The sequence below is a fragment of the Meles meles genome, chromosome 2, assembly GCF_922984935.1.
Source record: "Meles meles chromosome 2, mMelMel3.1 paternal haplotype, whole genome shotgun sequence".
Classification (NCBI taxonomy): domain Eukaryota; kingdom Metazoa; phylum Chordata; class Mammalia; order Carnivora; family Mustelidae; genus Meles; species Meles meles.
In genome coordinates this window covers 8881549-8893983 of record NC_060067.1, presented here as the reverse complement: position 1 = coordinate 8893983, position 12435 = coordinate 8881549, and the positions used below count along the sequence as shown (strand labels likewise).

The window sequence follows — 12435 nt, the reverse complement described above, 5'->3', positions numbered from 1 at the left end:
ATGGAATATTAACATCTCAGGTGTCCATTCCAAAACGCATATAACTTGTGCAAGACAAACTGATTTCAATATGCAATATTAAAACAATATTGCTGTGTGATTGAAGTGTTTCCAAAGTCACTCTGTGAAGCCTTATTTGGAGCAATTAAACTCCAGCAAAGCAAAAGAATTTGAGTTTTCTCCAAAGCTCTTTGTAGAATAACTTGGACTATATTCTGAAATTACATTTGATATGGCTTATGAAAGTGAATGTCACTGCCTGAACCCACTCGTTCCTCAACTTGCATTTGGTACCGGAAAAGTTGATAGGCACAACTTCCGGGTGGAAATCACATTAAACTATTAGTTGAGAGCCCTGAGTTCCAAAGACTAGCTTTGTCATGCATAAACTTTGGAATGTAGGTCAAGCCACTTAATTTCCTTAGGCTCTTGTGTTCCAGCTACTAACTGAGAGGCTGGATAAGATCACTTGGAAGGTGCCTCCTGCTACTCTGTGATTCCTTTGTAAACATTCGAGGGTCCAAATTCTCTTTCTTGTGACCCAGAAGAATGTGTACATTATGCTTGAATCACTCAAGCTTCAAAGTTTAGCTGGAAAACAGGGGAAGGTGATGATTTAAGACCTATCTAGCACTTTCTATCAAAAAAATTCCGATACTTATAAAATCTAGCCTCCAAGGTGATTGAGAAAAATGTGCTCTCATCCAAACACTGGAAATTAACTTCTCATAAAAGTAAGTTGGTGACCCTGAACCAGAACCTATCAGCTAATCAGATTGCTTTAGTTTCAGGTTCTGAATCTGACACCACTCCTGTGTGACTTTGGAAAAATCAAGTAATTTTATGGATTCTATTTCCTTATCTCAAAATGTAGTCAATTAAACCTCCCTGCCATCCTCCCCAAGTTTCCAAATGTCTAAAAATCAGTGAAAATATTGAATAAATTTCATAGTCGTAAGTGGGTTTTGAAAGAAAATTCATGACTTCTGAATTTTACTGTTAACTTTCTAATATGTTTCATATGGATGGATACAGGTTTCTTTATGAATATTCAAGAAGACACTCAGAATTGGCAGTTCCTGTGATTTTAAGAGTGGATACGGTCTATCGAAATTTATTGGCAAACTGCTGTAAATTAGAAAATCCTCTGGAATGCTACAGCCATGGGGTAAATGCCTTTTTATTTTTTAACTTGTCACTCATAAGTGATTACCAACATAGGAAAAATTCCAGTGATGTTGGTAGTGCCATATTTTATAAAAAAAGATTGTGCATCTTCTTGCTAATCACCAACGCTGCACAACAAATATGATTTTCATCTAAACTGAAGGCCACATCTTCACACTGTAGCTGTTTTCTATGTGAGTCACTGTCTTACAGATTCTATGCTTCACGAAACCTTCTCTGTGCAATCTTCTCTTTTAATGAGTGTCCACTGGGCACCGAAGCAAATGGCAGGCAAGCACAGCATATTAGGTTATGAGAAGGTTGACTATTTCCACTCAGCAGTCCTGCAAACTCTCTGGGTTTCAGGCCAGAAGTCATACTGTTCACAGGCAGCAGCTGTTTGTGCATGTGACATGGAAAAAGCAGGTGACCTTCTGTCCCCGACCCGATGATCACTTATCCATGGATTACCAGGAACCAGGTAGTTCTGGCTTCTTAGAAGGCTTACACATTTACAGAGGGTGCGGTCGTGGTAGAGGTAGAGCCCAGTCCTGTCTGGGCTCAAGCACATACATCTCTCAACTTTCTGCTCCCAGAAAGAAGGAGCAGTGAAGGTAATTTGTTCCCCTGTGGGTGAGCACCCCTTTGCAGCATCCCCACTAGACCCCCACAATAATCATCGTGATAATAGCATCTTACAGGAGCATGGATGTTATGTGTTCACAAAGCAACTTTACAACCAGTGTCCTATTTGATTGTCACACGAGCACAGTAACATAGGTCATGCCAGAATTATTAACGGCATCTTGTAGGTGAGAGTATTCAGTTAAGGTTTAAAAGACTTGCCCAGCTTCACACAGACAGTAAGGACAAGGCTAAGGGCTAAACCTAGGCAAACAGTTTGCAAATCTGGTAAAATTTTCACTGCAACAAACACTGCTCAGTAAGATCAAGTACACTGGGTCAGATTAGTTAAGATGATAACCTGTCTTCCTACTGAAAAACTAAGCCTGAAAGGTCACTTGTATTTTCCCACTGGAATTTTATGTACACAGTTGAAGAACTCTTTGAACTAGCAGTTAGCTCTGAGAATTCCATTTGCTTCACTTCAATGTGTATTTGTGGAGTACTTTACTTTATTAAAGTACTTTACTATATTAAAGGCTGCTACATGTTTTTATTAAACCGTGACTTCTTAATACATATCTATATTTCTATGCCAATATCTCCTCTTTGTATCTGTGCTGCTTACATTAAAAGGCTATATTATTAAATATAACTAACACACTCTGACCAATCAAACTTAGATCTGTAAACTACCTTTAAAGATCTCTTTGGCTTGATGAATGATTTTCCTTATGCTTATAAAAACACACCATATCAACCCACAAATGAGTTTATATCACCAGAAACTAAGTATCAGTCTTGTTGTACCACTTCTTTTCTCCACAAAGTGCATGGCCATTCCTGTTTTACCAGAACATGTTTTTCAAGATTTGCAAGCTCACTATGTAAATAAAGCCCTGGGTTTAGGAAAACGGTTACATTAAACTATCAGGGCTTTGCAATCTTACCTCAAGATATATTGTTACAGTGATAACATTGATTATCTTTTTTTTTTTTCCAGCAAGAGATGTTCCAAAGAGTGGTTCGTGCAAGCCATGAGCGTGTAAAACATCACTGTGATTTGCATAAGAAATTGGGAAATGCTAACTTCCATGACAGGTAGGCTTCCAGTTGTCCAGATTCATACTTGTTAGTGAGTTTGTGTTAACTCCTGATGTTGAGAGCTGCTAAGAGTGTACATCCAACCTTGAAATCTCAGAGGGCAAGGGAAAAAACAGAATTAACCTAGCTATCTTTGTCTTGATAATACAGATGTCCACATGGCCTTAGGTGTTTCTACATGGCTTTCCAGGCCAGTTTCCCAGTTCTGGCCAATGTTCAGAAGCTAGTGAATCAAGCAGACCCTGGCTGCCTTCCTGCAGTCTTTTCGGGATCTTCTCCCCTCCACCTGGCATTTAGTTTGGAGCTTTGCCTGCAGTTGTTGGGTCCCTTTGTCATAGTCAAATAGTTAATTTAGAGTCATAGTTAATTTAGTATTTTCAAGAGGGAGGGTAGAGATGAATAGATAGCTGTTTGTCAGAGAGAACACATAAACCTCTTGCGTGCAGGGAGACTCCTATTTCAATGATCACTATATGAAAAACCAAAAGTCAACTTTTAGGCTCTTTAGGGTCTTACTCTCTATTTAGAGGTAGAGTGTTGAGGAAAAAAATCAGTTTGATATAGTGTCCCATAAATTCAGCTTGAAATGGATGTCCAGTTTTAAGACTCTACTTACATCACATTTGCTACTGTCCCATTAGCCAAAGTAAGTCATATGGCCAAGCTGAGTCAAGGGGTAGAGAAACAGACTCAATCTCTTCATTGGAGGATCTGCAAAATATTTTATATGGATGTCACGCCATGTGACTTGACTTGGCTAATAAAATGTGAAAACTTTGGGGGCAGAAGCTTTAACAACCAATGCATGCTTTCCTATTTTCTCTTTTCCTTCGGATGTAACAATCAGATACACTTGAGATGGTAGCTGATCTGTCTTGGTTCCAGATAAACAGAACCACTATGCCAAATCGCACTGAGCATATGGATTGAACAAGAAATAAGCTACTGTGGTTTGAAGCCATGCAACAAAGTTGGATTTTTTGTTATTGTTACAAAATCTTATCTATCCAAACACAAAAATTGTGCAGGAATTAAAGTGATATTTTAAAGCAGTAAATAAATAAATAAATAAATAAATAAATAAATAAATAAATAAAATTACTGTCCAGAATAATGGATCCAGAAAAAAAAATTTTTTTTCAGAAAGAATATTTGGCTTATTATTTCTATATTGTGTTCATTTGCTAATGTCTAGTCTAAGGATTAGATCATGGTTCTCAAAATTTAAGGTGTATCAAAATTACTTGGAGGAATCATTAAAACACAGCCTCATCCCCAGAGTTTCTCATTCCCTAAGTCTGAGATGAGGCCTGAAAATGTGCATTTCTAACAAGTACCCAAGGTTTCTGATAACTGCTGGTCCACGAGTCACATACTAGACCCACTAGATTAGGTTGCTTGCTCATTGGATGTTACAGCTAAGTTCTTTCCCAACTCCATTATAATATAAAAGCAATGATTGATTCTAATTTTTTGTTGTCTTCAAATCCAGTAGTCTTTCTCCTTAAAATCTACCTCATATCCCTCTATTTCCACCACCACTCTCCTAGTTGAGGCTGTCACTGTCTCTTACCTGGATTTCTGGAATGGCCTTCAACTTCTTCTTACATCATGTTGCTTCTTACCCACCTTCATTCATTCTTTATATGGCAACCATAATTATCCTAAAAACAAAGCAAATCTGATTCTGTAACTAAGCTTTCTTCCTCTTTCTGTCTCCAATCCCTGATTCCCTCCCCTCGCCAGAAAAACTCCACAAAACAAAACTACAATCACATTCGATGGCTCCCCTCCCACTTTCACTCCCCATTCACCTGGCTTATTTTTTGTTATTGTTAGATCTCAGCTTACATGCCATTTCCTCTAGGAGGTGTGCCTGACCTCCCTGGGAAAGACTTAGATGCCATTCTCTGTGCACATACAGCACTCTGAATTCCTGTCACTACATTGAGTATACCTGCTATCTCACTCATTATGGTGTGAGCCCTATGATATTGGGGACTGTTTGCTGATTGTTGCTGTCCCCCTATTCCTACACCTGTAGACAACCAACAGAAGCTGTAATGGCCTGTGTATACATTAATTTCAGAAGCTGTTTACTAAGTCTGATTTTGTGCCACCCAAATTAGCTCTCATAGTTTCCTTGCTAAGCACCCCCCACCCCACCCCATAAAGGATTGGGGTGGAGTAATGTGTGAGGGAGGTGTGAAGAGAATTCTAGGTATATTGAGTAGGTTATTGGGCCATTGGAACAAGGACTAACAGGAATTAAACCCTGTTTAATGTTTTGTTCAGCCTAAGCTAGAGATTGTCAAATATTGAGGAAACTCTAGAATTCTTCATTTGAGGAATGTGGTCATTGCCAGGAGTAAGAGGAAATTATTCTTTCAGGCTCATAATCCTTTATACTAAGAAAGCCCCACAACTATCTGCTCAAGAGTTGGTTATGTTCACAAAGAACATGGCAGCCGCTGCCACCAAATGTTGCCCACTAAGAGATGAGCAACAATTCGCCTGCATGGAGGACTCGGTAAGTCCATCTTGACTTCATGTTTGCCTCTTCATGATCGTAATCTCCAACCTCCAGCAATCAATCTCATGTTCATGTACACGACTATGAACTGTCAATGGAGCTTAATATTTCTGTCCCCAGGAAAATTTCTTTTAGGTCAGCTCATGCCAATTGTCTTGATGAGCAGCAGAGGTAAGACGGTTACTTCCCTAATGGTGGTGATGTCAGATCCGACAAGTATTTACCTGGATCATACTCTAGGGCCTAACTCTTGGATTTTCAAGCTGACAAAAATGACTTTGTCGGGGCACCTGGGTGGCTCAGTGGGTTAAAGCCTCTGCCTTCAGCTCAGGTCATGATCCCAGGGTCCTGGAATCGAGCCCCGCATTAGGCTCTCCGCTCAGCAGGGAACCTGCTTCCTCCTCTGAATCTGCCTGCCTCTCTGCCTACTTGTCTGTCAAATAAGTAAATAAAATCTTAAAAAAAAAAGACTTTGTCAACAACTTCAAAGATAATGCTGATTTTAGACTAAGTCATCCGAATCAAATGTGTAGGAAAAAAAGACAACAGTTACCAGACCTCTGACACTAGATGTTTTTCCACACAAGAAGCAATTCCTTGTGATGCCAGCTGGGTGTCCTATAATTTAACTCATTCTAATAGTGCCTATCTGGAGATAGCACCAGGTCCCACAGGTTCAGGGGCCAGTCCTACGAGACTGCTCCCATACCACTTCAGATAACAATTGCAAGTCCAGGTTGTTCCCTGTGATTCTGACTGACAAGCTATAAATCTAAGGTTCCCAGGATCTCCTCCTCAGGTTTGATTAATTTGTTAAAGCAGCTCATAGAACACAGAGGAACACTTATTTAAGTTTACCAGAAAGGTAAAACATTTGATAAAGGAAATAGGTGAACTTCCAAATGAAGAGATACATAAGGTAAAATCTGGGAGTGTACTGAGTTCAGAAGCTTCTGTTCCCGTGGAGCTGGGATGTGTTACCCTTTTTGTATGTGGATGGTTTTACCCACCTGGGAGATCTCTAACCTCCATACTATTGGGATTTTGAAAAGTTTCCTTATGTATACATGATCAATTATTAACTCATTCCCAGCCCATCTCCCCTTTCTGGAGAATGGGTGGTGGGGTGGGGCTGAAATTTCAAGCTCCTAATCATAGCTTCGTCTTTCTGAGAACCAGCCCCCATCCAGAAGTCCACCTAGAGTCTCCTTATTAGAACAAAAGATGCTCCTAGTTCTCTTATCACTTAAGAATTTACAAGGGTTTCAGAAGAACTTTGCCAGGAACTGGGGTCAAGATCAAATATTTATATTTTTTATTATCTCACATCAAACTCACAAGTTCTAAATTTATTAGAGAGAATACCACCTGTGTGTTCATTTACAATGAGAAATGTCTTTCCAATGTTCATTTACAATGAAAAATGTCTTTCCAATAATTGGTCCTAATAACTGGACTACACTTTTTCTTGAATCAAAATACTTAGGAAGTTGAATGAAAATATGGGTAGTTGTATAAGTAGAATCAGAAGAAGGGAAGGGATGATCTTAAGGGATATTTCTTCCAGGCTATCCTGAGGAATGAGAAATTATGTCTTCCTCACAAGGAAGAACATCCCTCCAGGGACCTATATGCTCAAGTCTCCAAGATGTCTTTAGGTCTCTCTCAAGTGGTATTAGTTTAACACTATGGAATTCTTATTTGGTGACAGCTTTCTCTAACCTCTGTTCTTGACAGAACATCTTGTTTATGCAAAATTGGTCTTTCTACAATTTTTTTGATTGCAGATTTAAAAAAATTTATTATCTAGTCCTGTCTAACTTTTATTTTATTTTTATTATAAGTTTTTATTATCTAGTTATGTCTTCCTTGGGGAACTCTTTCAATTAGACTTATATGTTTCTAAAGCCCTATTTTTAGGTGATCTCTTTGGTTACATTTAAAATAGAAAAACTCATACATGGAATGTTGATGCTTACTGGCTTCAATTACTTCATTCCCAAATACAGAAATGATGGGGAGTTTGGGGAGTCATACTTGGAAAGGCATGTAGGCAGGCATGCAGACAACACCAGGGTAAGAATCAGATGCACCAGGAGCAAGGCACGGTGACAGTTCTAGAAGAGGACAAGAAAATGAAGGAGGTCACTGAAATAGGATCCAAGAATTTCGTTCATCACTTATCCATTCAATAAATATTCATAGAGCATCTACCATACGCCAAGTTCTGTGGCCCTTACAGTTGCCCAGTTATAAAAATAGAAACAAATTGGATTTGAGCTTCTTAAGTAAGAACTCCACGTCAGTTATACATCTGAGTCAAAGGGGCAGTGCTGTTGACTTGAGGCTTGATTTGAATTTAAAAGAGCATAAGAAACTCCTACCTTAAGTCAACACTGGTCTCCAAACTGGAATGGGAAGGAACCTGGAGGAGCAGTACAAGTGAACTCAACTTGAGAATGGGGGAAGGGGGAGGACAAGTCTGGGAACCAGTCTGCATCGACACTCCTGCTTTTTCCCAAACAGTGAAATCCAGACCAAACTAGCAGAAACCAGAATTTGAGAATATTTATGAGTCTCATTTTCTATGGAGGGAAAAAAAAATATATCTATATCTATCTATATCTATCTATCTATCGATCTATCTATCTATCTATCTATCTCCAAAACCTTATGACTCTTATTTTAATTCTCTTCTGGGAAAGGCAAAACTAATTCTTGGAGCTTTATGCAGAAGACATGAGGCAGAGCCTATCAATGCTGGTGTGGGCCACTGCTGTGATGACTCCTATGCCTTCAGGAAGCCGTGCTTTGATGATCTGCAAGCCGACCGGACTTACATTTCTCCACCTTTATCCTGTGACCAAGTCATCAGTCTTAAAGAGAACTTGTGCAAAGCTCAGGAGGAGTTCCAAACTGAAAAACAGAAGTAAGAATCCCTGTTTAATTTGTTCTTTACTTTGTTCTGCCCACAAGGGAGCAGGTATAGAGAACGGTAAAGTGAGCTCAGGTAAAATACTGCAGAATGAATGGATCAGCTCAGTGTTCCGCTGGAGGTCGGTTAGAACTGAAAGTATACTGCAGTTTTGCAGTATGGCTATCATGGTTGTTACCCCAGTTCACTCAGTTAGTGAGACTGAAGCCTACTGATTAGAAAATATTGACAAAGAGTGAGATATACATATGTAATGCATATGAAAACATTTATAACTTAGAAAATTTTATGACTATAAGTTATTACTCTGTGAAGGGTTATTCTGATTTGGTTGCTGTTTCTAATACCGAAGACTATTGGTCAGAAATATTGCCAGTTGAATACGATGTCTATAAATGTATATTTAGATGTATATGTATATACATATGCAACATGTGTTCTATGTAAAAAGGGCTTCTGGATGAAGTCAGCAATGGAGCCTGTGGGTTGACTGGATGAGCCTGTTGACCTGGGCCAGCCCCAGCCATTCTCTGCTGAGCTTGCTCAAGAGCGTGTGTTCAGCTGCTAAGTTAGCTGGGAGCTGACTGGCTGAGGCTGGCCTTGGCTAGGATGGCTTGTCTCTGCCGCATGTGGTCTTCCATCCTCTGGCAGGTTAACCCAGGCTTCTGCTCATGGTAGTTGGGAGAAGGTAGATGTATGGAGGCCTCGTGAGGCCCAGGTCTGGAATGATACAGTATCACTGCTTCTCTAACGTAGGTCATAGGGCCAGCCCAGATTAAAGTAGGGTATGGAAATACACTTCATTTCTTGATAGGAAGGGTTGGAACATCACATTGTAAAGGACACGAATACAGAGAAAGATGGATAACTGGTCTATTTTGATAATCGATCTGTCACCTGTGGATCATTAATGCAGTTGTTGAAACTATGGAAAATGATAAATGTCAAGATAATGGAAAGAGAGGTGGTATGCTGGGTCTGAAGTCATCAAAGGTGGGGGAGAATGACCAGATTTTCTACATGGGGCAGGAATAAGTAGGGATGAGCAATGTTAGAGCTTGATAATGTGCACTTCAAAGAAGTAACGGCTTTTCAAAGAGCATGAAGAAGAGATATGTTGGAAGTAAAAGAGACCTAGATACTGAGGTGGGTGGAGTTCAAGCAAAAATAGCCTTCTCTTGAAAGGTCCTGAGGGAAACAGTGTCCTCTGGGGAGCCTCATGTTTTTGTATAGAGCAAGACCGAGAAGTTCCAAAGAGAAGCTGTGGAGAGAGGGACATTTTCTTGAGAAAGTCTCAAGTGACAAAGGAGACAGAGGACCAGCAGAGCAGGAGATGGATCAGATTAGGGGTGTAGAAACCTCAGCATGATGAGGGGTGACCTGGGAGACTCAGATTTCTGACTGGACCGCTGCTAAGGTGACTGAGGGTCATGGCCTTGGCTTTGGAGTACGCATCAGCACACAGGACTTCAGAGCAGCCGACTTGCCCTTTGCCTCTGAGAGCATAAGCTGATTAAGATCTCATGGGTGGTCGGCATTTCCCCCAATTCTCCCCACTCTTGCATAGGTGGATCGAATGGAACACTTACTGTCAGCTCTTAGAAAAGAGACTCCTTGTTTGCTGCTGTAGACAAAGAATTGCCTTCTTAGCGGTATCAATCATCCATCTCTTTGCCCGCATTCTACTCCTGAGCCTGGAGCCAAGAAACCCCCATGGCCCAGGCATTTCTCCCTAGAATAAAACTCTGCTTCTGCTAAGTGTGCTGTCAAAGGCCCCATTTGGCAATGACCAAAGGTGACCGTTCTAGGAAAAGCCAAAGAGTGAAATTCTGGTTTCCCTGAATTAGCAGCACTCCAGCCCCCTGACGGTGGGGCGGCAGTTCCCTTCTAGTGCCCCTGTTCTGTCCTCAGGAGCAAGCAAGGGAGCCCTCGTCCTCATTGCTCCTTCTCCCCCAAGGTCATTAGAAGTGGTAGCTTACTGCATTTCCAATTCAATGATTTACTCTAACACAAGCGCTTGCAAGGTCTAAATGTAAGAGTCCAGCAAAACCATCTTGTCAAGTGAGGCAAAATTTTTGTTGTCTTCGGATTGCACACATACTCGCAGGCAGCAAGCACAAGCTGGTGCTTGCTCTGTTTAATCACGCCACTTGCAATTCTTAAGCCGGCTGACCCTTGGAATCCTTTCTGCAGTTGCCAAGGTGAGCCAGTCTCAAACTAGACTTTAACACTTCCAGTCAACACCTGAAGACCATTGTAATGTTTAGTTAGCCATTCTTTTGTTTGCTCAGGCTGGACGTGAGAACGTAGGAGAACGAGGTCTCTGTCACTCCTAGTGTGCATGCTTGCCTTCTCTCGAGGAAGCTCTCTGGGCACAGACAGGCACTGCGTTATGTACGGCATCTCAGCAAACCCTTACCACAAATGTATGAGACAGATAACATTATACGCCATTTTAATTGTAAGGGGCAAGAAGACTGGTATGAGATCACGTGACGGGTAAATAGGTTGTTGAGCTGGAAAATTCACCGGAGCTATCTGGCTCAAAGCACGTATGCCTTTACCAACATCTAGCTTTTAGTGTACCCTGATCAAGGGGTTATAATACTGGTTTTTAAAACACTGAGTTCTTGGGGTGCCTGGATCGCTCGGTTGGTGAAGTGTCCAACTCCTGATTTCAGCTCATGAGTTCAAGTCCCCAGTCGGGCTCTGTGCTGGGTGTGGAGCCTGCTTAGGATTCTCTGTCTCCTGCTCTCTCCCTCTTCTCTCCTCCTCTCCTCCTACGCACACCTGCACTTTCTCTCTCTCCCTCTCAGAAAATAAAATAAAGTAAAATAAGTAAATAAAATAAAATAAAACAAAATTAAACACTGAGCTTTTAGATAAGGGCTAGATAATAAAAGGTATGAAATAATAGGAATTATCCCTGTTCTAGTGAATTCACTGTGTTCTCTGTATGGAGAAAACAGTAGCATAGAAACAGTTAATGTAGAGATTTCTGGACTATTGTGGGAGAATGCATATTGGGAGTCAAGAGTCAAACTGGAAAAAAGCCCTCTTACTTCCTGGGATAGTGGCAAGGGCTCTCTACGGTTTTTATCCCTTTATATTTCAGGCTGACTATCACAGCATAAATGCAAAAACAAGCAAACAAAAAACCAGTGAAGGGGCTTCTGGAGGGGAAAGAAAAAATTAAGCAAAGTAGAAGAGAAGGTCCAAGTTGAGATTATGTAATAAGATAGAGACAATTGGAAGGAAACAGAAGCTCAAAGTAAAAAAATTAAAAATCCAATTAAAAATATTGAGTTGAAATGTGAAGATTTGAGAGAGTTTATACAGACCAGAATGTACTTTAAATGAAATGGTGGGTACATTTAATGACAATAAAATATTAATATCATTGAAGTGAAAAACTGAAAAAAAGTTGGTGGCACTGAATTAAAAATAGGATTTAAGATTTAAAAAAGGTAAATTAAAAATTCTAAGCTGAACAATGGAATTAAGGGAACTATTTTTTAATAATAGCCGTCAGGTTGCTACGTAGAGAGATCGGGGTGGGAGAGGGAGGAAATGGGCAGGGGAGGTAGATCAACTGCAAGCAGATCGCAAGTGTTTCACTGTTTTTAGGGGGAGGGAGTCAAGCTTTTAAGAGGCACAGAGTCCGCAGGTGTAGAAACGACTGCCTTTATCTCTGGAGTTCCAAGGAGGGATAACATGACTTCCTGATACCCCTGCTCTGAATCTCATTCCCAGAACTTCTGTCTTCTCATAAAGGGAGTTTCTTCACCTGTCCTTATTCCAGTACAATTTCGATGTTTCTCCTGGTTTCCGATAAGCAGCTGGGGCTGGTGTTCTGGAAACCCAGTAGTCTTGCTGGTCTTCCCCCTGCTGGTCCCTCTGGGGAAGTGCATTTGGAAACCGGTCAGAGTGGTCCAGTGTGACCAAAGCATAAGTGAGAGAAGGAAAATAAACTTTTGGGGTGAGACTAGAGGGTTTAGGAGGGGCCGAACCATGACAGCACTTGGACCCCACAGCTTATAAGTGAGAGAAGAGGAGGGTATAGGCAAGGGAC

At 40.7% G+C, this 12435-nt stretch overlaps 1 protein-coding gene across 2 annotated transcripts in view; it reads left to right on the top strand.

Annotated features, from left to right (window-relative positions):
- Positions 1–12435, top strand: part of LOC123937588 (alpha-fetoprotein-like) — a 48369-nt gene that overhangs the window by 24320 nt on the left and 11614 nt on the right. For both annotated transcript variants that reach the window (XM_045998547.1, XM_045998546.1), the window contains exons 9-12: positions 1036–1168; positions 2795–2892; positions 5287–5425; positions 8134–8357. In XM_045998547.1, coding sequence (XP_045854503.1) covers positions 1036–1168; positions 2795–2892; positions 5287–5425; positions 8134–8357 — 594 coding nt within the window. The remainder of the gene's footprint in view (positions 1–1035; positions 1169–2794; positions 2893–5286; positions 5426–8133; positions 8358–12435) is intronic.